The sequence below is a fragment of the Watersipora subatra genome, chromosome 10 (assembly GCF_963576615.1).
Source record: "Watersipora subatra chromosome 10, tzWatSuba1.1, whole genome shotgun sequence".
Lineage (NCBI taxonomy): Eukaryota > Metazoa > Bryozoa > Gymnolaemata > Cheilostomatida > Watersiporidae > Watersipora > Watersipora subatra.
In genome coordinates, this window is record NC_088717.1 from 52,354,263 (window position 1) to 52,376,852 (window position 22,590).

A 22,590-nucleotide genomic window follows, 5' to 3' on the forward strand; every position below is an offset into this window, starting at 1 on the left:
ATTATGACTAGGTGAATGAGCAACAAGTCTAGGTCAAGGAGAATGTGAGATTTAGTATTATATTCAGGAGATTCAGGGTTAGACAACAGAGGCCTCATAAAACCAGATACACCATGGCAAAGCAGAGCTTATTTCAGCTGTTGAGCTATTTATGAAGTAAAAACCATTTACAGGAGTGATAATCTAGAGACAGAATAGCAACTGTCTTATCACCATAAACAACTGAAACATGCCTCAATATAGCTAGTTATCAGTATTACAACAGCTAGTGAGGGGGTACTCCAACATGTCCATTATGCTTTTGAAAAGCTACTCCATGTGTGTCCACTGATAAGTTGAGATACCAACCGATAAATAGGACGAGAGCTAAGGCTACAGCAGCTGCAGTGGTCAGACAATTTCTGTATAAAATTGAAATATTAAAAATACATAATATACATTTGGTTTGCAAATATAAGTGTGAAAACATGCATATCTTACATGAAATCGCATAAAAATAAACATGACTAATAATGGAGCTGATTGATTTACCCCTGTCATCCCTCATCTGACAGGAGGAGATAAGTCTAAAGTTAGTTACTAGCAATGAAAGAATGCAATTCTGTGTAATTATACCCATATATATTACACTAGAAAATATTAACACTTCTCAATTCTAAGCCTTTTTAAAAAGTTGCCCAAAATCAACGTGAAAGATGCATTAGCAATTATCAGCCCTTGAGAGAGTCTGTTGAAAGGTGCTGAGAGATAATATTGAAGCCATGTCAAACACTCACACACAAACACAGATGCACGAACACCCTTACACACTTTGCTAAAAAATAACAGTTTGAAGGTGGCACTGAATTAAACCAACTTTTGTTCAAATATCTTTAATAAACGGTTAGAAACATTAAGGAAAAAGAGAAGAACCAGTAGTGTAATAAAGTATGGTAGAGTCCACTGTCATATAGCGTAGTACTAGCCGCATGCCGGGCGTTGCACGGGTATTAGAAAGCAGCCTATAAGCAGTGGCAGGTAATGTAGTTGCCATTAGCTAATTTGAGTAAGCTAGTATTCGTATTGCTAAACATACTAATGAGAACCATGAGAGTGAGCTTTAGTGACGTCACGTGCAACGCAGTCACTATACGTATTTTAACTGAGATAATGACTATCTGCCCAATCATATTCATTGTATCCCATGTAGTTTAATGGGTTAGTGCGTTTCCCTGTGAGTGGGAGGTTGCAAGATCAAATCTTCCGCGATGCAGATTTATTTTCACTAGATTTAATCACTATAACTGGACCCGGGGATGAAAAAATACCAACAAACATTGAGAGATATCTAGTATGTTCTAGCATAAGATTGTATAGTAAGGTATATTCTAATATGGTATTCAGTATTATGATGTAGTAAAGTGAATCGTAGTCCAATACAGTATGACAATGGATGTTAATAGTAGCATCCATATCTAATCATACTCAGCAACACCCTTGATGAGTGGTTAAAATGATGTATTGGTACTTACAGTAGTTGTCCTCCCTCTTTTCTCTCATTACACCGATTACAGATCTATAAGAGAGTTAGTTGATGTAAGACAAAGTAAACGCAAGTTAAATTTGTAATTACAAGCTATTTGAATTATGTTTTTAAGCCATGAGAAATTCTTTGCTAATTTACGAGTAATCTAGATAAGGACCCCAAGTTAATCCTACTGTATATGTCAACTGGAAGGACTGTTTTGGGTGAATAGGAGCAGATGTTCTTATTTATAAAGCTCGGTTCAAAAATACTGCACAGCTCAGCACAGAGTACACTACACCTAGCGGTGGTTTGACCACGATTGCACTGGTTGACCTTGACATGGATGATAGAGAAACCATTTTAGAACTTTATTTTGTTAGATTGAGGTAAGTAATGAACACATACAAGCATGTGAAATATGTAGTCTATTCGTAGAAGTAATAAGAAGTGCTTGCCCGCAGAAAAAAGGAAAATCTACCCACAATACTTTGAATGCTGTTCACATTAGTCCTAGAGCACTTTTTATTGCACAGTGTCACTAGACTTCTATGCTCTCGCACCTTAAAATTTACACAAATCAACCATGACACAGGAGTTTTGAGAGCCTCTTCTATGTCTCTTGCATGTTGTGAATTATATACAAGATAGGTTCAAGACAACAAATTGCTTACCTCAGCAAGAGCATCAATTTTGGTCAAATGAAAAATTCCATAAATTTTTGGTACACAATTTTTTTCATTTATTCATTTCATTTATAATTTAATAGTTTACAAACAAATCAAAGGTAAAAAAATGTTTAGTTATTCCTATAGCTAATACATATGATAATTTCTATTAAATTGAAAATGGTCTCTTCAACTACCGACACAAAAAATGCATTCTCAACATTATTGTAGAGTGTGATTATAATCGTGGATGGAAGCCCCCCTTAGCATGCACACACGAACTTGATGGAAACATGGAATCGTCAAAATCAACATGAAAAGCTGCCTATTGTTACAAAAAATTTCAACTCAAATAGGCGAGAGCATGTTTTTTCCAAAAACCTTAGAGCCATTAAAAAAACTGACTATGCATCATTGAGAGAAAACTAGGTAATGACTGCGAAAATACCAGGACCTATAGTACAAAGGTACATGTCTATCAGATGATACATACCTCATCTCTATTTGCTGAGTTGTACACTGCTGGCTGGTATGACATGCGTGAAGCATTTGAGGGCCTTGCGCGAGTGTCTCCACCGGCTAATTCCAACCCTGCAACATGATTAGTCAGAAGATCAAGACAATGATACATCATGACAAAATAGTTTCCAAATCCGAGTGTTCTTAGTAGAGATAAGAGTAGAAATAATCAAAATGGCTGCGTAGTTAGTCTCTAAAGGTGCAAAACCTAGGCTGATAAATTCGTGAAAACCAAATGCATGAACTTTCCAGAAATACAAAGTGGCTGTTTGTCATGCTCCTGTCAAATAAATCCATTACATTTCACAACATCTCATTCTGCTCCATGAATGCCTTTTGAAGAAGCATTGCTGGAGCCCCTATATAATGACATACAATCATGAGCTGCAATCAACAAAACAGTTTTACAAACTCTAGTTAATTAGAAATCATAAAAAGCATTCAGTGTCTTAAAGGCAGTTGAAAAATATAATGAAAAATAATGTCAAATTTAATTTCACGGAAAAATATAATTAAAAATGTAATTTCACATTTCATCTACCGTAGTGTCACTGATCATGAATTGCTGCCCAATTTTCCAGAGTCAGCCAGCTTTAACATAGACGTTCAAGTAGACAACTTTGCACTAACCCACAAAACATTAAAAATGAAACACACCCCATTTCTTGTCTTTGTCTTCAATCGCCATAACTCCCTGTGGTGATGCATCCTGATCCGACTCAAGAGACAATGTGGCTGGTACGCAATCCCCGGCAGCATACGAATCAAGGTCATCTACAGTCTGGGAGGCATCCTTCAGCTGCGATGAATAATACAGCTGGAGGAGAGCAACCATTGCAGAGAAATCGACTACAGACAGAAGAGGTCACTAATAGCAACTAGAATTTTTAATGGAGAAAAGCCCGAGGCTCCGGAATAACACTGACCAGACTTGACGGTTATTAGCGAGTGTCCAGACCAAAACGAATAATTTTGACGATATATGAAACAGGAAAGAGGGAATTGAACAGGAGAAAAACTATGAGCAATATAATCACGGCAATTGGGGTGCAATATAACATTATCACCAAAACTGAATCCAATTTTTACTATAATAAGAGTCGTGTCCTTCCGTCTGTTTGAAGCCATGCGTTAGGAAAAATGCATCGCATGGGATTTGAACTCGGTATAGCGGTTTACACTAGGTTCGTAGCTTGCAAGTGTATTAAGCTGGAATTGATTCACTAATTTGGAGATGACTCGTCGCTGTTTTATTCAGTCAACACCGAAATCGTAAAATCTACAATTGATTAACATATTTACGAATTCTTCCATGGCAATACAAAAAAATAACAATGTTATAGAAAATTATTGACACAAACCTTTTGCCGTTTTTAAAAACGCTCACACAGCTATATCAAGTGGTCCAACGAAACCAATTAACAATAAATGCCAAAATGTTCTGAACAGAAAAATCGTCAATTAAATCATCAGTTGCGTGTTGCTCGTTGAAATTCAAAAATCATAATGCCAAGCTTGGATGGAGGATAATTACAGGAAGTGAAAACGTGTCGGGACACAGGGCCGGCCACCGAAGACAGTCCGATTCCTCTGCCGAACCCATAGCACAGTTGGCCAAACACACAACACGTCGAAACAACTCTTGTGGCGCCTTAGACCCGAATACAACAATGTTTTAATTAACAAAGGACAATAAAATTGGTGAGTTGGTAATATACAGGATGTTACTAGGGTTCTCTTACACTCGGGTTTTCAAGCACACTACCAGCTGTGCCACTGGAACACCTTGCAGTACCATAGAATAACTGTGCAAATACTTATTACACCTCATGATAATCTATCAAGCGCACGGGACTGCCAGTCTACTAGTGTCTGATAATAAATCCTAAATACATAAAACATCCACTGCATTGTTTACCAACTTTTAAACTCCCGACCGATTGTGACAGTCTTGAGAAACGAGAACATCCTACTGGCTTTCTAAACTTCCAGGTAGATTTTATAGATAGTGTAGGGGCAGGAACAAACGCCATGCCCAGTATCAGACGTGGCTGTGAGAATTTTTATGCAACTCTCGAAGCACGTTTTATGTTCAAAAGATTGAGCGGATGCAGAACAGAAACCTTACGGAGTGGCGGAGGTCCAGAAGCATAGCCTGAACACTGGTGCTTGTCTTTTGAGGAGGCTCAGTCTGAACTCTCACATCTACACCTGAATTGAAGAACAACCAATATACATTCAAACTAGTCTAAACCAACCAACAGCTTTAATTAAAGCAAGGAACTATAAATATGTAAAATTTGAATGAGGCATGAATAAAACTGCCAACCTTTCCAAGAAAAACAAACCGTGTCAAGGTTATCATTAGCTATAGTTGACTAAGGGTGACAAGAACAAACCAGAAACTGCCTGTTTCTTAGAAATAAACCAAATAAGTAAATCCAGGAACATTTAAATGCTGGTTATTTCAACAAGATAACAAGGTAACTAATATATTAATATTAGCTTAAAAAACCTTTTTGATTTGCATCTTTTTTATTGGGTTGACAAATTATTTGAGCACTCAAAAATTTATTGCCAAACAACTTTGTAATCATAGGCAGTTTTTTGGTCTCAGTAAACGCTCGTGCAATGTAAATAATCTGTTTCAGGAATGTTTAATTTATAGGAATTTCATGTTATACAAACTGTGAGATAAACAGTCTAATCTGGTCCAAGATCTTTCCAAACTCATCCCTTTAGCCATACAAGAAAAGAACCGGACTCAAATTTTAAATTGTTGGCTGTACCTTATCTGCAATATAATTGGTTTGCATTAAAAAATTTCTCCTTTTTATCACTTTCACTCATATTATGGTTCATGATTACAATAATTTTACAAACTTTTTTACAAAGTAAAGTACATGCTCGACGCCCATTTACAATGATTTGTTCATTTTTTTTTAAATAGCAAAGTCTATTCTGAAAAGTAAAACTAATAACAAATATTTTATACGTCTACAATGAAGCGAAACAGAAATATATTTTTACTATGAAAAGAGCGGTGTTTACTTGTTCGTCATCTATCTGTATCCAGGAGGTCAGAGTTAGGATAAAAGATTGCTTTTAATGAGACCTCATCTTGTGACATTTAGATTGGTAAACCGACACTGTAACACCTGCACCACTCGATCACCTTTAAGTATTTATGAACAATTGTGCAGCTACCTACTCCCTGTTTTGTCCTCACATCTGACGATCACTCACGACGCACTGAAATGTCATGGAGGTTGTATATATAATAGATATAACAATATACATACGTTTTTTTTTCTCGAAAGTGTGACGAGATATACTACCTTTTAAATTGAATTTGAAAACTTGCCCGACTTGACACTTTACGTCATCTGGAATTTACGCTATAAGAGGAATACGTTTTAGAAGCGGCTACTACATATATAAATCTCAGTGTTTGTTATTTAGTCTGTTGGTTGGTCTGTCGTTTGTGTGTCCAGTTATAGCGCTAAAGTTTAACAAACAAAAATGCGCTTCACCCTGAATTTGAGCCCAGAACCTCCAGGTATGAAGATAGGCATGCTAAACCACTAGGGTAAGCAGATACACTGCTATACAATGAAACACATCATACTTATTACACCCACTAATCTTTAATGCTGATTGGTTAAAATACTCACAGATCAGTTAGAACATTTGAAGATCATGATTGCGTGAGAGATCATGACACAACCTTTTTTCATAACACTGGCGTAAGTTATAATAACAGCTCTTATTATAGCAAAGATTTAGACTAGCTCAAGTTACTAAAATTCATTGATAAAAAACTTAGCCAATTGAAAATGTATTTTCCATGCAAAAATTTTCTATTACCCATTCATCGCCGGACATTCATCTAGTAAGAGTATAACAACTAGTTGTACTAACAAGCACTAGCGATTATTTTCTGCAATTCAACTTATGATATTCGACTAACGCATCGTTAACTTGTCAGTATTATTTAGCCCTCACTCTGTTAGAATGCATGTAGGCAATCCTTGACTTCTTAAAATTACCTGGGATGGAGGTAAGTTGCTTAAGATCACATTGAGTGAACATGTCCTGAGATGGCCTTTCGATAGTTATACTACACTCTACCATGACATCACACATCCTTGGCAGACTACAATATCAACAGGACAAGCTATATCGATAGTTATACTACACTCTACCATGACATCACACATCCTTGGCAGACTACAATATCAACAGGACAAGCTATATCGATAGTTATACTACACTCTACCATGACATCACACATCCTTGGCAGACTACAATATCAACAGGACAAGCTATATCGATAGTTATACTACACTCTACCATGACATCACACATCCTTGGCAGACTACAATATCAACAGGACAAGCTATATCGATAGTTATACTACACTCTACCATGACATCACACATCCTTGGCAGACTACAATATCAACAGGACAAGCTATATCGATAGTTATACTACACTCTACCATGACATCACACATCCTTGGCAGACTACAATATCAACAGGACAAGCTATATCGATAGTTGTACTACACTCTACCATGACATCACACATCCTTGGCAGACTACAATATCAACAGGACAAGCTATATCGATAGTTATACTACACTCTACCATGACATCACACATCCTTGGCAGACTACAATATCAACAGGACAAGCTATATCGATAGTTATACTACACTCTACCATGACATCACACATCCTTGGCAGACTACAATATCAACAGGACAAGCTATATCTCGAATATCTACATCTATAAGTGAAGCATTAACGCTCAAGTGATGATAAGAGAAAAAAGAGATTGCTGGATACTTTGTGTGAGAAGACAACTCTAGAAGACCCAACAAAAACTGTGTTAAACACTGATGATGATTAGCAGCTGCCGATAACCTTGTGTCTCACCAGAAACAGATTACAGTATTTTCACCCAAAACCATTTGACCTACTAGTGAGTATTCAGATATGATAAGAACGAACAGTCAATAAAGACTAAATGTTTGTTGCAACTGTAGAACAGATGACAGAGTGATGTCAGGCAGCAGAACTAGCCCCATCCATATGTCCAAACTAACATATTGTAAACTTACAGCACTGAAGGCATGATTCCAGGATTAATCACACGGTCACCACACGCCATACAAGGATCTACTGGAGAACTCAACTCCGCATTGCCTTGAAGTTCTGTTTGCGAGCAGCTGGTTACTACCGGCCTTTCTAATGTCTGGGATGTTGCCTGGCACACGTTTGCTGACTCAGTCTGAATAGATATATCTGTAAATGACAGACAATCTGTCTGCGTCAGCGCTGACATAACACAAAAGTCAGGTGTTTGTGTAGAAACCTCGGATACGGATGGAGATGAGAAACTCTGGTAAAGGCTCTCCTCTGAGGGTGACGGACTGCCAGTATCAGTATCTGGGCTGGAGGGAATCTTCTGTAATATTGAGCTTTAATAGAAACGGCTAATAGACTTTTGGATACAAATTGTACCAAGCATATAGCTGACAAAGGCTAAAAGTCAAATTGTGAAACTAAACAAAACATTGTTCCAAAAAGTCACACAGCTATTGGAACTAATACTATTATTAAACTCAAATGCCATAAATCACAGTCTACATGTAGATAATTGGATGTCAGTAGTAAAGCAATTATCCAGCTTTTGATATTTTTGGTAGTCAAGTTTTCAAAAATAGTTGTTATTAATAGACATCTCTATCTAATCCTTGCGCCAATTGAAATACCACTACTATAGCCTAAGGTGATACAAACCAAGCTATTTCTTTTTCAGAAAATTGCACTAGCTGTGTGAATGAAAACCAACCTGCTATGCTGCTATGCTACTGCCATAGTTAACTACATGTATACTCTGTAGAGGTGTATAAACAACATCAAACGTATGATTATAAACTAGCTCATGAAGATGTGATGATGGTTTAATAAAATATGGAGAAGGCAACACTATTTGACTAAGTTCTTGAATAAGCTTCTATAAATAATAACAATCAAAATGTTTGTTTTTGAGATGTTCATTGAAAGAATATGAACGTTTAAATCTTTCAAATCTTTACTATAATAAGAGCCAAAGTCCGTCCGTCGTTTTGCTAATGATGTTAGAAAAAACATTGCCTTCCACAAGAATTGAACACAGGTATCTGTATTGCAGACCTGTGCTCTAACCACTATACCACTCAGCCGCATTTCTAACGCACGAAATAATTATGGACATATTTATTACTCATGATGATCTCTCACAGTGCCAGAGACTGCCAAGCGTACTAGTGGTGATTTACATTATAAGGTATCCATCATTTTTATGTCATCATCCTGTTTGCACGTGCGCTCGTCCACGAAAAAGCCGCCATATTTGTAGAAAATGATCGTCATTCTGTTGAATAGTATTTTTCGGTGTTGTTTTGATACTAAAATAAAAAATTTGCAAACGAAAGCATTGATTGCAATAATTAATTGCAGAAACTTTGTGTTTTTAACGATAAAAGTTGTCCATAAAGATGGCAGACAACGATAGAATGACATCACGAAAAAATGAAGGATAAGGAATTTGTTATTCAAACAACGAAACACATGTAAATAGTCTAATCTATTCCAAGATTTTCCCAAACCTGCCCCTTTGGCTCTTCAAATATAAAAAAAACTAATCTGTCACGCTAGATTGCGAGGATACTAGTATATATAATACTGCTATACTTTATTTTCTCTCGAAAGTGCGGCAAAAGTGAAAACAATATTTCTAAGGCTAGCGATAGTACTCTCGTTATTCAAAGTGAATTTGACAACTTTTACTGACTTGGCTCTTCAAGTTATATGGAATTTCTTATATAATACAAAACAAAAACTTTACATAAATTTATACGTTAATTGGAATTTATGTTATAGGTTTACGTTAAAAGAGTGTCTACTGTATAATGCAGTTTACATGCATGGTTACAACAAACAAGTGAACATTTGGAAAGCACTGATTGCTGATATGCACCTGAGATGGTGAAGGTGCAACCTCTACATGATTCCCTCTAAACAGAAGAGAGTTGATATCTTGGTAGAAAGGACTATCACTTTCCTTCGAATACAGCTGGAGGAGAGCAGCCATTGCAGAGAAATCGACTACAAGCAGCAGAGGTCACTAATAACAATTGATCATTTACTGTGCAAAAGCCTGAGGCTCCAAGATAACACTGACCAAACATGACAGTTATTAACAAGTGACCTGATCAAAATGAAGGATTTTGATGATCAATGAAACAGGAAATTGTCCGGATTGCAAGTTTGGGTGGCATTTGGTAAGTAAAAGCATAGCTATGCTAAGGGTAGAGACAGAAGCTGAAATTGTAATAAAAAATAGCATGAGAGTTGACAGGGGTGGATGAAAACAAGAGGAACATAGGGGTGAAGCAAAATTAACAGTTCACGTAAATTGATGCAACAAAACAAATAGACGGGAGTGGATCTAGATAATAGACCACCAACTCCACCATAAATCATTAAAAATAGGACAAACAGAAAAGTAGCAATGATGACGAAGTGCACTAGAGCATCCAGTGGTGGATAAAGATGAAAATAAAGTGATTCATTCACCCGATAAACCATAAATTCTCAATTCACAAATAAATGGATGAAAGTGAAAATACTTGATAGATTAGAGCATTCTATGGTGAAACGAGGTGAAAAATGATGCAGCAGTGTATCAAAGTATAGGGTATGCAGTGGTGGATAAATCTAAGAGAGTTCACAAAAGGCGGACCAATTTAAGGGAACATGGAATAATTGGTCAAGGAAAGAGAGCATGCAGTAGTGGATCATAGTAAAGTAACATAGAATAATAGATCAGGGTGAAAGAGCATGCAGCAAAGAAGTACGCAATGGTGATCAATTTAGGTGAGTTCACAAGGGGAATCAGGGTAACGCAACATGGACATACGGCTTGAATAAAGCATGCAGTGGTGGATAAAGGTAAGACAGTATGGAATGATGGATAGCGAAATAGAGAATGCTGTGGTAAATGATGGTGGTAAGGCAACATGGAATAATGGATCAAGTAAAGAGAGCGAGCAGCAAACAAGAGTAAATATACAATCCGGTCAAACTGGACAAGAATGATGCAAACCATGGAAAAAAGCTGAGAATAACCAAAAATAAAGGTAATTCAAGAAAAGAACTGTTGTGGTTCCTGACTTACCTTCGCTCAGGGAGTTCTGCGGAGTTTGCAGACTCGTCTCCAGTCTACACTGAAGGTCTTTTACTTCCTCTTGGTAGATCTCATTGGCTACCTGTACTGTTTCCAACTTCATTTGTAGTTCTATAATAATTCATAAGAAAAGGAATAAACACTGACACACTGACAGATCAATAGACAAGCCATCTCAACACATAAACGAAAGGGAACATGACTAACCATTGATAGAACTCGCTCCGTCCGCCAGTTTGTTCCGCAAGTACTCGACTGACCCCTTGACCTCCACAGGACTCGAAAAGCAGATATTGTCATCTTCAACCATTTCTATCGCTAATGACTTGGAGATATCAGCAGGAGTTGAACCTTTCGTGCTATGACAAAATACGAGCGATGGCCACCTCATGACGCAGCGTTATGAATTCAGAAGACTGATAGTGAGAAACTGTTAAGATGTGTCAAGAGGCTCGGCAGCTATATTGATATCTACTCACAGTAAAGATGCTTCCATGTCGTTTAGATTTCTCTGCATCTGAGTGATGTACTCATCCTTCTCCGAGAGAGCCTGTTTGTAACTATAGATGTTAGCGAGTTCCCTCATTTAGTATTATGATTATTGCTACTAAAGATCATCAAATGTAATAACTATGTGCACAATCATTCTCTGATGTGGAAATGTGGTTGAGTGGTGCAAATGATAGTGAGCTTAGGTTGAAATCTGAATATCCAGGTTCGACTCCCATGCGGTGCAATTCTTTTTCTTAACACTTTTAACATGGTTCCGGATAGACAGAATGACGACACAGCTCTTATTATAGTAAAGATTTCTCCAAACGTTCATCAGTCTTTATGAATAAAAATATCCTTAGAGATGTGGTAACAAGCCTTTACATTGTACATGTTTTACAGCATTGAATAACCTGAACAGAAACATGATTTCCATTCAAAATGCAAAACTATCTCTGCACAGTGATATTTAATAGATTTGACAGTCTTTCAGAGAACCCTTACTATAATAAGACGCGCGTCTGTCTGTCCATAGCAAGGTTTGGAGTTGTTAAGGATAAAAGTTAGCATTCAGCAGGACTCGCACTTATGACATTCAGTTTGATGGATATTCTAACACCTGAAGATGTTGACTGCATTCCAGTTTTACAAAATAAGTGTGTAAATAGTTATTCTCTGTGCCTTATCAGCCCATCAGATGATCTCTAACGGCCATAGACCTATTCAGTATAGTACTGGAAACCTATTAAATATAGTTAATAGGTCTATGCTCATGGCACACTAGACTAACATGCATCTAGTTTGACACAACCGATTAAAGCACTTAAACTATGCTAACTGTTGGAGCAGAGAAGCTTTTTATATTGCACATAACAACTTGGTTAGTTATATATTATACTTTAACCATCAACTAGCAAAGCATATAATATTACAAAGTTTTTAGAGTACGTTATTAATCAAAACTGTTCACAGAAAGGTTAGTCAGGACTTAGACAGGTGGACAGGAAGTGACCAGTCTACTTGGAGAGCTGGAATGAGAGTGACCATAAACAGTCTACTTGGACAGGTGGACAGAGAGTGACCATAAACAGTCTAGATGAACAGGTGGACAAAGAGTGACCATAAACAGTCTACATGGACAGGTGGACAGAGAGTGACCAGAAACAGTCTACATGGACAGGTGGACAGAGAGTGACCATAAACAGTCTACATGGACAAGTGGACAGAGAGTGACCATAAACAGTCTACATGGACAGGTGGACAGAGAGTGACCATAAACAGTCTACGTGGACAGAGAGTGACCATAAACAGTCTACATGGACAGGTGGACAGAGAGTGACCATGAACAGTCTACATGGACAAGTGGACAGAGAGTGACCATAAACAGTCTACATGGACAGGTGGACAGAGAGTGACCATAAACAGTCTACATGGACAGGTGGACAGAGGGTGACCATAAACGGTCTATATGGACAGGTGGACAGAGAGTGACCACAAAACATAAAAAATGACCTGACCTGATACATAGCTGCTAACTGGGTTTCAGACCTTTCTTCCTGTCTTTCATTCCTGTCTTCCAGTTGAGAGATATACAGCCTCATGTCTTCCACCTCCTGTGCCCGGCTCGCTACCATGTCTTGCATCCGCTCCATCTACAATCCATAGATGTATACGCCATTATTCTGGAAGCCATAGTGTTAGAAGATGCATACATTATGATTGTGGGAGCCATAATGGTAGCATCTTGAAAGCAGCCAATCGTTAAAAGACAACCTACATTCAGAATTTTGCAGCTGTCCATCAAGCCTATTCGCATATCACTATTTTATTAGACAATGCTATCACAAGTCTATACTCACATGAGTTTATGAAGTTGTAAGAAAACAAGAATATAACTTGGATACATCTATGGAATTACCAGTCTGCTCAATAATAAATACATAATCACAAGTCTTTGGAACCACAGATCTTCTTTAGAATAAGTCAATGCTATCATTTGTTACGAAGAGTGATGAGAGAATATTCAATTCTGATGTTACAAGTGGTTATATCTTTAGATATTATTATTATACCCTGATTGCTGTCTATGCTCTCTGCTAAGTGATAACGTGTATAAACCTCTTGTTCCCAGTTATTCACAGCTACTGAATGTAAAATGGTTTGCTTATTACCCTACCAAGATCCTACTATCGTAATCAAACACTATAATAAATAATACGATACTCTCACGCCTGTACTGTTTCATTTCTATGCTGTTCGATACAATTCCATCACAAAAACGTGTCAATGTGACTACACACTCAATTATTTGGGGAATGTCCATGTACTTCTACATAGTTCTACGGTGTTGAATGGGTAATAAAATAGGTTTTTGCATAAAAAACAATTTTTAATTGGCTAAGTTTCTTTACCCAATAAATTTGAGTAACTTAAGCTAGTCTAAATCTTTACTATAATAAGAGCTGTTATTATAACTTAACTCAACGTTAAGAAAAAGATTGCATCATGATCTCTCATGATATCATGATCTTTAAGTGTGCTAGCTGAAGCGTGCTATTTTATCCAATCAGCATTAAAGATTGGTAGTTGTAATAAGTATAACTACAAATTATCCCATTTTATAGCAATATACCCGCATGGCCTAGGCCCTAGGGGATAGACAAGCCAGTTTGCAGACCTGGAGGTTCTAAAGTGGCTTTTTTGTCCGTATGACTTTATTGCTATAACTGGACACACGAATGACAGACAAACACTGATATTTATATACTGGATATAAATTGTTTCATACCATATCTATAATAATATGTTTTGCATCTAAGCAACTATCAGCCTAAACCAACAAGTCAAGGTTCATGGTAACATTTGGTAAGTACAACAATTTAACAAGTAGCGTAGACCGGGGTTACATTGGCAGTTTTAAATTTTTTTTTACTAAAATACAAATTTAATTAATTCAACTGATTAGTTTTATATTGTCAATACTTTTTTCACTGTATAACTATTACTATAATGATTATAACTTATTATTATGATGATTACCTGCAATTATCTTTGTAAAATATGTTGTTACTATTAGCTTCTTACTTTCTGACATTTTGAGTGGCCAAAGTTGCCCTATGAACTGTCAACTTTGGCTTAAAACTGAAAACTCATTGATAGCCAAAGTTACTCCGAATGTTGGGTAACTTTGGCCCCCCCCTATATTTTTTGTGTATTTCTAAATTGGATCATTATCTGAAGTTTTGAATAAGCAGTAACTGTAAGAAATATTAGGTTCTTTATTTACAAATTTAAAAAATTACTCAAATACTATCTGACTTACGTACCATCGAAAATATCGATCAAAAACAGCCAAAGTTACCCTGTTATACGGTACACAAATAAAATGCTGCTACTTTCAAATAACCCACCTCACTCTTAAGTTCATCTGCCAGATGTTTGGCATTCTCATCCTCTTGTCTAAGCACTGACACTTCTTGTTCAAGGCTGCCAATATTGCTGAGTAATGACTGCTTCTCTGCACTGTAGTCTTGGACACTCGTCTGCAGTTGCTCTAACTCACTAGTCAAGTCATCGAGCTTTGCATTCAATACAGTTTTAGCCTACAATAAGCATTTCAGAAAATTCACTTTTGACAATCAATAAATTATTTCAATGATTTGCTTCACCACTCAAATCATTTCAATGATTTGATTCGCCACCCAAATCTCCAATGGAAAAACAAAACTAATCTAAGAGACTTTGGTTTGTAGTCAAATGATTGGAAGTCTATGATATAATTTTGTCCTAGAAGGGGCATGGTTTTAAATGGTTTCAAAAGATGTGCCTGAAAAAAATTACCTGACAAAAAATTGAATGAAGCATTAGAAACATGTTTGTTTCCCAATCTTTTCGAAATATTCATAACTAACCGTTTTTAAGTGTCTATTCTCTTCAGTAAGGGTCGCGTTAACCTCTTCCCCTTCTCTTACTTGCTCCTCAGTCAACTGAAGTCTCTTTGTAAGCCAATCATTGGCATGCTCAAGAGACTCCCTATGATTATTACTATTGTACATATTTATGTAGTCAAGCCAGGAAGAGCTAAAAGTAAAATACTAAGTCTTAATGCTAATCAATGCCATAAAAGAACCTTACATTAAATGCCTTTCATCTAAATAACATCGAAATTGCATAATGATTATCAACTGGTGAGAGCTGTTGAATTCTAACAAATCTAATAATAACTTGTTCTGCCAAGTTTTGGTGCATTAGTTAGCTGACATTTTAAGGATTTTTTCACATTTAAACGCGATGCCATGTTATGATGAGTTCGCTGGTAGACACACACACGCACAAATATCTGTTGCCTAATGTTATCAGTCAGTATCAATTGACTTGTCATTAACTAGTTTAATTTATCTGCTCATCCGCTCATCATATGTACGTCGCTCAATAACATACCTTACTGCACAAATTTGACATTCTAACTATATGACACTTGTATTAGTACTTCTGCTGTCTACTTGTTTGGATGTGATTGGTAACTCACAGAGTTGCCTTTTCAAAAGCTTAAAAAACACTTTTGCCTAGTGGATTCTTGTGAAAACAAAACTTCTGCTGGGATTTGTACAGACTCTTGCTAAATACTTACTTTTTAAATACCAGATTCACATTCAGTTTGGGTAGAGTATTGAAAAGTTAGGGCTAATGCCAGCAAACAATTTTTTTTGAAAGCTGAACGGTGATATATAGACCTTGGATGTCATTTTAAATTCAACCAATAGTGGTATATGTTCAGTTTGAAGCGCTATTACAAAACAAAGGTTAGAAAACTGGCTACTTTTCTCAGAATTTTTAGCATGGCTTCATTTTAATTCGATTTATCATGCAATAATTGGTAATGGTGGAATCATCAGAATGCATTAGAAGAAGCACAGAGTACAGAACACTGTTAGTTCCAGGGCAGTATAATGAGTCAGCTGCAGCTCTTTTGTATTGCATCCAGCAGCTTGAATGCCGGAAAGCATTGGGCATACTTTGCCGCATCTAGCAAAAATAGTGAAACGATGATCTTACAAGTGAGAGTTGTCCTCTCTTTCTCATACTAAAACCTCTTTGCTGGTTTACTAGATGTCATTTTGCTCGCTAAAAAACTTGTAATACAGCACCAAATAAGACACACCAAGAGGCTCGTGATAACATTCCGTTACAATACTGTGGTGAACCAATACAAATAGCTTTACTTCACATTTACTATTGCGCGGTTGTATGAATATATCCTTGAAAAAAGATACAAACAGAGAGTTAAGCCAGACTACACGATATACAAAATACACACCTAATATGCACTAACGACATGACGCCCAAAGCTTAAAAGATCCATAATTGAAAAGGCAACCACAAACATAGTAGAAACTCCAGGGCTGAGGGAATCCATAACAGAAAATGAATCAATGACCCGCCACGAACCGCCAGAGAGACATTGGAGACATGTCAGATGATTACACGTTTAAAGATCTGCCAGACGCGCCCTAGACACCAGGAGTTAATCACGAGCTCCACCCTACATGTCTACATCATGTATATCAGCTGGAGACTTACACAAACAAGATATCTTCGAACACCTGACATAAAGCATCGAACTTTAACACTCAACTTACTCCCTGCATGCTAGCCTTCCCACATGCTAGACAACTGTAAAAGAAAACCGCTGCAATAATGCAGCCTTTTTCCTGAGTGCCTACTGAGGCTCTCTTTCTCTTGCATCTACAAAGCATCTTTTCCTGACTATAGAACCTCATTTTTTATCATCAGCTGAGCCTCTATATCTGTGGACTGGCATGACTCTCGTTTGACCAATGAGATTCACAGCCGTACAGAACTAAGCAGAAGAACATGGACGACCCTTTGAGGAAGGATGTAACTTTTATTGGCTATTTTAACCTTTTGTCATTTATATTGTTTTCGAATTTTGTTAGTGGGATATTTTAATAATTTGCCATAAAGAATGATCTTTTACTGGTAAATATCAGTATTGCTTATACTAGCTTCACACTTTAACTAGTAAATGGACCAGTAATAATCAATTTAGTTCCCACAAGCTAAGCAAAAGTCTGCAAACTAACCATACTCAAAATAGAAAAAGATGATAAAGCAAATTCAACACTGATGTTATGTGTAAATTTGGATCAGTTATACACAACAAAATTTTTTCCTAATTACTCATAACAGCGCGATAAACTTTTAACATTGGCCATGTTACCAAAGTTTATGTAAACCAGGCCTTCAACTCAGGTGTGGTAAATTAAACCAAGACTTGGCTAATAAAAGCATGTAGCTTACAAAATCATATATATAATCATATAATTACAAGCCGTAATGTTAAGGGTTACAGAAATTTCAACACCTTCAAAGTTTAACTGACGAGGTCAAACGAGCTGCCTAGATGAAACAACATGGCTGAAGCTTTCCAAAACTTTGCAACTACAAAGGAAAAAAAAGGAATATATACTCAGTGGCCAAACAAAAGTATTTGGTAATTAAAAACGCCTGGTCATTGCAATATATCAGATATCGAATGACTCAGAATGACACATGAATTAATGTAAAACTTCAACGACTAAAAACCTACATGGACTCAAGCAATTACTTTGTAAATAATTCTCAGCAACTCAAATGATACACACAGCGTTAGTGCAATTTCATCGTGAAGACAAGTTAGCAAGCGCTAAAATGCTTGATAACTTTGTCCGTGTATCCAGCTGAAAGACCTTTATTTTTGTTTTTCGCACACTTAGACTCAGCATCATATACCTGGGTTTCGCATGCGAATGTATTACGGTTAGTCGAAGACAAATGTCGATAATACGGTATCAGGTAGACATTGATCCGCGATTTACTGACGTTTACGGTACAGTATATCATTTACGTTTATTATGCGTACATGTGTCGAACAATCCAAATTTATTGACCCTGCTTTACTGTTACACTGTTATAGAAACTAAGTCTAGGTCAAGACCGTTACATAAACAAATTGAGGCATGGCGCTCGGGCACCGCATCTTTTACGACTTCGACACTGTTGATGAAAAGACACGTGATATTATAGCTTCACACGATGGTAGCTTATGTAAAGACGTGGGAAAATTGTTAAAATATTTAAACACGCAAATAATCGGACATGATTACGTATTTCAAGGTCCCTTTGGTCTTAGAAAGGGTAAGTGCTTCTAAATGACTGATATGCCTGTAACTTTGCCATAAACTCATTACGCTCGCTACCCTAATTCAACCAGCTTTTGACCATTTTGCCACGTTTTGAAACTTCATAGGCTTTAGCCTTTTATAGGTGTTAGTATTTCATGTTTTCTTTTTCCTCCAATATAGTTAATCTTTTGTATGGCGTTTTGTCCCATTTTCTAGTTCATTGTGCTGGACGTATTTCACAAAGACTTCTTGTCCTTACATTTTGTAATAACCACAATGTACAACTAAGTGAATTCTAGGTGGCATTTTTACCCATTGCGTTTTTAGTTTGTTTGAAAAAATCGGCGAGTTTGCTATTTCATGATTATTGCAAATTTATTGAGTCACCCATAAGAATCAATGAACTATATATTGGAATCCTGACATTGTCTGAGACGATTTTTAAAATATTAATTAGCATCTTTTATTATAACTATTCATTTCCTCAAGACCCTATTGTAGGCTATTCCTATTTATAATCTGCATAGGTAAAGTAGATTGCCATTCGTACCCTTTGGATAATTTCATTGAGCTTTTATATTCATGATTTTGGTTGTCAAAACTACAATCAAAATTAGTTATTGTCAATTGACTTGTTTTAAATATGCATTTTAATGTGAATAGTGAAGTGGTGAGAAGGTGTCTCACATCCTGGAAAGTTTTTGTAGAACTTTATAATCAGATCTTAATTCATGATCACCTCAACATGTAAATCTTTCAACATGAAATTAAAGCGAGTACTTGTTTCAACATGCAAACAGGTGTATATCTACAACTGTTCTCGATTTTCCTTAATTGTGTATAATGACTTTGAAGAATCATAGTTCTTCAAAGACATTTTATCACACACGTTTAACTCGGAACCACACGTAAACAGGAAAGATGTTTGAAGATATCATAGCCTACTTATTTTTTAATCAACGAAAACCACAAACTGGCAGGCCTACGAGTGACGATTTCAAAATATTGTTTTGTTTTTCAGTGCTCTACGCAGACTATGTCGCTTCAGGGAGGTAAGTCTACCCTTCCCCCATCACTTCTACCCACTCACCTAACCAATCAAATCATGTCCTTGTGTCCGTTATCTTGTCTTTATTTCTATTATAGATCCACTGCGTTTTATTTTTACTGAGCTTTTAAATCCATATGTTTAGTTGCCACAACCACAATCTAAATTAGTCTCATCGATTAAAACGTTTAGCAAATGCGTTTCAGTAATAACGGTGACATGGTGGGAGAGTGGCTAATAACTGGTTAAAATGTTTTATTTAAAATCAGATCTTAACTAAATGATCACCTCAGCATGACCATTTTTCAGTATGGAATTTAAGCAAGTATTGGTTTTAACATTCAAAGTAAAGTAACTTGTGTCATACAATGTTCGAATTACTCGGTTTCAATTGATGTACATGGTTTAAAGACAACAATATGTGCCTACTGATAACCTATTTTGACAACTTCTACAGACACAACGATAAACCTAACTTTAATACTCCTAGTTGATCGTTGTACTTTTACACTCTAATTGTTTATACTATGCTGGTAATTTTTCACTTTTAGCTCCTGAATAGATTTTTTCCAGTTGTATGCTAATAGAAATATATTTTTAAATGATGTCTTTGTTGAAAATTGATATTTTTCTTTAATAACAAAGTATGTTTATGCTGACCTATATTTTTCCAGCTGACCGATTTTCATTGCAATGACTGTAACTGTCAACACACTTTTGCAGGTCTCTTAAGTTCCTCGAGGATTACATAGCCAAGGAAGTTCTTCCTGCTTATGGCAACACCCACACCACTACTTCTGTCACAGGATTCCAGTCTACACTTTACAGACATGAGGCTAGGTAGTAGATACTTGTATTCCGAGAGAGATGGAGGCAAGGAGTACAATCTCTTGCTTGACTTGCATTTTGGCTATTCGTTTGATGTGATGGTGAAAGTATAGCAGTTACTACTCAAAGTGCTATTGTTATGTTTTTAGTATCGTCAAGTTAGGATTTTTCAACTTTGAATTTAAGTTTTTTGATATTTCCCAAAAGTTCTAGTCGGACTTTGTGTTGATTCTTTAAGTATTACAGCTTCTATCTCAAGCCAAATGGCCCTGACAGTTATTATATTGTTCATGGGTTATAGTTTGAGCTTGTAAATTGAACTGCCTTTTCACTTGATGCTGTAAAATGAACAGAAAAGCTGGTATTTGTTTCGAAACCCTATATGAGCTGGCTGGACACGTACTAGAATGCACCTTTTGCTAGAGTCCTTTGCTAGACTAAAATATCGGAAGTGAATGTCCCTAACCATTACGTCATCAATGAGAATGTGTGATGGTAGTGTACCACCGTGCGTGCAGTATTCTTCACTTCTATTATTTTTCCTTTTAATACATATCTTACTAGAGTAACTTTCTATAATGTGAGCCGTGAAACCAACTACAGTGATTTTATCGGTCACACAACGTCGTTATGCGTATTTTAAGTGATGTAGTGACTATGAATATGATTAATCCATTGAATTGAAAGTAGTGTGGCTTAATGGATTTGCTTGCTGCCGTCAGAACTGGAGGTGCTGAATTCAAATCCAGTGCGAAACGCATTCTTCGTTTCTAAAACTTTATCGCTATTACTGGACACACAACAGACAGACAAATGACAATTACTGAGATTTATTTTTATAACTATACATTGTAAGATATATTTTTTTATCCTTTAGAAGTAGTACTTTTGCCTTTCTTCCACATTTTGAGTGATATAAGAGCATTGATCTTGAAAATGAACACTGCATAGAGATATAATCCTAGAAAGTATATGACTAACATGGAAAAATACAAGATACTGAGAGAGAGATAGGTAGAAGGTAGCTGCGGGGCCATAGCCAACTTTTTGTACATGTGTGATGGCATGGTTACTCTTACATATGCACTGCTACTGCACCGTCGTAATTACAAGGAATTTGTGTTAATCGAATATTGTAACAGTTTTAAAGTCTGTCGTTGCTCCGAGTTGTCACTAAATGAAGACTTTCTGTATTTATATTTTTATTGACGAAACAACGACAAGTCTGCACTTATTCCGAAGTTAAAAATTATAAATTGCTAATTAATAGAAGCGATTTGCGGTTGCCTGAATGTGAAATGCTATTCTCTCAGGTTCTTTGAAGTGTTACGCTCACTGCAGGTCAATAGTGCGGGATTGTGTGAATGCTAGTGAACACGATGCTGTGATATTCTGTGGAACGGGATGCACTGGGGCAGTTCGTTTGCTCATCAATGCCCTTGACCTTAGTAAAGATTCGTCACAAACACCAGTTGTTATAGCTGGTCCATATGATCATCATTCTACACTACTGCCGTGGAGAGAGTTGACAGAAGATGTAAGTGCTTCATTCTATTGTCTTTGGCCATATGCGCACAGTTGTGTCAACTCTTGCTGCCTAATGATTGGTTACACTCTGTTTACACTGCCACAGGATATTATATTCCTGCGACTTTAGGAATCTTTGTATTGTTTTAGTGATTAGCAAACCAAAACTGCTTCAAACTATTTATATAAAGTTTATATTGTAGCATCCTAACATAGTTAATTAATTCTGTTAAATTATTATTCACTATCTAATAGCGCACGGATGATCTAGTTGAAAAACTATTACCTTAGAGAAAGACTGTATCAGTTATGTTGGAGAACTACGGAACTCCAATGATTATAAGCTTTTGTGATATTCATTCAAAAGTTCATTTGAATAGGATTGCTAGTTTTTAGAATTATTGGAATTATAATACATTAACACAGTTTATTAACGAAGCCAAGTATTTCAAAGGAAAATGCATTGGAAAATGGAGTATGTACTGTAAAATCTCTATTTGAACGCCACCTTCATTTGAGTGCCACCTCTAATGAACACCATTATAGAAGAAGTTTGAAAAATACAATGCCACCCTTTAATTGA

At 36.5% G+C, this 22,590-nt stretch overlaps 4 protein-coding genes across 5 annotated transcripts in view; 2 read left to right on the forward strand and 2 right to left on the reverse strand.

The window, feature by feature from the left end:
- Nucleotides 1-13: 13 nt before the first annotated feature.
- LOC137406201 (uncharacterized) lies at nt 14-7,890 on the reverse strand. 2 transcript variants are annotated; one of them, XM_068092737.1, is made up of 7 exons: nt 7,816-7,890; nt 6,741-6,847; nt 4,820-4,902; nt 3,349-3,484; nt 2,666-2,763; nt 1,512-1,555; nt 14-401 (listed from the first exon to the last, which is right to left on the reverse strand). In XM_068092737.1, the coding sequence occupies exons 1-7, from the start codon at nt 7,863-7,865 to the stop codon at nt 266-268; spliced, it is 654 nt and encodes a 217-aa protein (XP_067948838.1). In that variant the 5' UTR covers nt 7,866-7,890; the 3' UTR covers nt 14-265. The 2 variants fall into 2 exon arrangements, with proteins under 2 accessions (XP_067948838.1, XP_067948837.1); XM_068092736.1 differs by having other exon boundaries at nt 3,349-3,490.
- Nucleotides 7,891-9,795: 1,905 nt separating this feature from the next.
- Nucleotides 9,796-15,475, reverse strand: LOC137407197 (uncharacterized). Its single transcript, XM_068093800.1, has 7 exons — nt 15,332-15,475; nt 14,831-15,022; nt 12,938-13,072; nt 11,408-11,478; nt 11,136-11,287; nt 10,920-11,039; nt 9,796-9,866 (listed from the first exon to the last, which is right to left on the reverse strand). The coding sequence occupies exons 1-7, from the start codon at nt 15,473-15,475 to the stop codon at nt 9,796-9,798; spliced, it is 885 nt and encodes a 294-aa protein (XP_067949901.1).
- Nucleotides 15,476-18,449: 2,974 nt separating this feature from the next.
- The window catches only part of LOC137405750 (uncharacterized), a 45,070-nt gene continuing 40,929 nt past the window's right edge, over nt 18,450-22,590 (forward strand). The window contains exons 1-4 of the mRNA XM_068092133.1: nt 18,450-18,617; nt 19,626-19,656; nt 20,376-20,492; nt 21,822-22,017. The gene's annotated coding sequence lies outside the window, so the exon portion shown is untranslated. The remainder of the gene's footprint in view (nt 18,618-19,625; nt 19,657-20,375; nt 20,493-21,821; nt 22,018-22,590) is intronic.
- Nucleotides 19,526-22,137, forward strand: LOC137407198 (uncharacterized). Its single transcript, XM_068093801.1, has 4 exons — nt 19,526-19,656; nt 20,376-20,492; nt 21,822-22,017; nt 22,114-22,137. Exons 1-4 carry the CDS (start codon nt 19,526-19,528, stop codon nt 22,135-22,137), a joined length of 468 nt encoding a protein of 155 aa, XP_067949902.1.

Coding starts and splice junctions, on each gene's coding strand:
- LOC137406201 (XM_068092736.1), bottom strand. CDS start 7,865: ATGGCGTGTGGTGACCGTGTGATTAATCCTGGAATCATGCCTTCAGTG. Junction 4,903..6,740: donor GCAACTTACCTCCATCCCAG/GTAATTTTAAGA, acceptor TCTTCAATTCAG/GTGTAGATGTGAGAGTTCAG. Junction 1,556..2,665: donor ACTCAGCAAATAGAGATGAG/GTATGTATCATC, acceptor ACTCTCTTATAG/ATCTGTAATCGGTGTAATGA.
- LOC137407197 (XM_068093800.1), bottom strand. CDS start 15,475: ATGTACAATAGTAATAATCATAGGGAGTCTCTTGAGCATGCCAATGAT. Junction 11,288..11,407: donor GACATGGAAGCATCTTTACT/GTGAGTAGATAT, acceptor ATTTTGTCATAG/CACGAAAGGTTCAACTCCTG. Junction 11,040..11,135: donor CGGAGCGAGTTCTATCAATG/GTTAGTCATGTT, acceptor GAATTATTATAG/AACTACAAATGAAGTTGGAA.
- LOC137407198 (XM_068093801.1), top strand. CDS start 19,526: ATGTTTGAAGATATCATAGCCTACTTATTTTTTAATCAACGAAAACCA. Junction 19,657..20,375: donor GACTATGTCGCTTCAGGGAG/GTAAGTCTACCC, acceptor ACACTTTTGCAG/GTCTCTTAAGTTCCTCGAGG. Junction 20,493..21,821: donor CTTTACAGACATGAGGCTAG/GTAGTAGATACT, acceptor CGCTCACTGCAG/GTCAATAGTGCGGGATTGTG.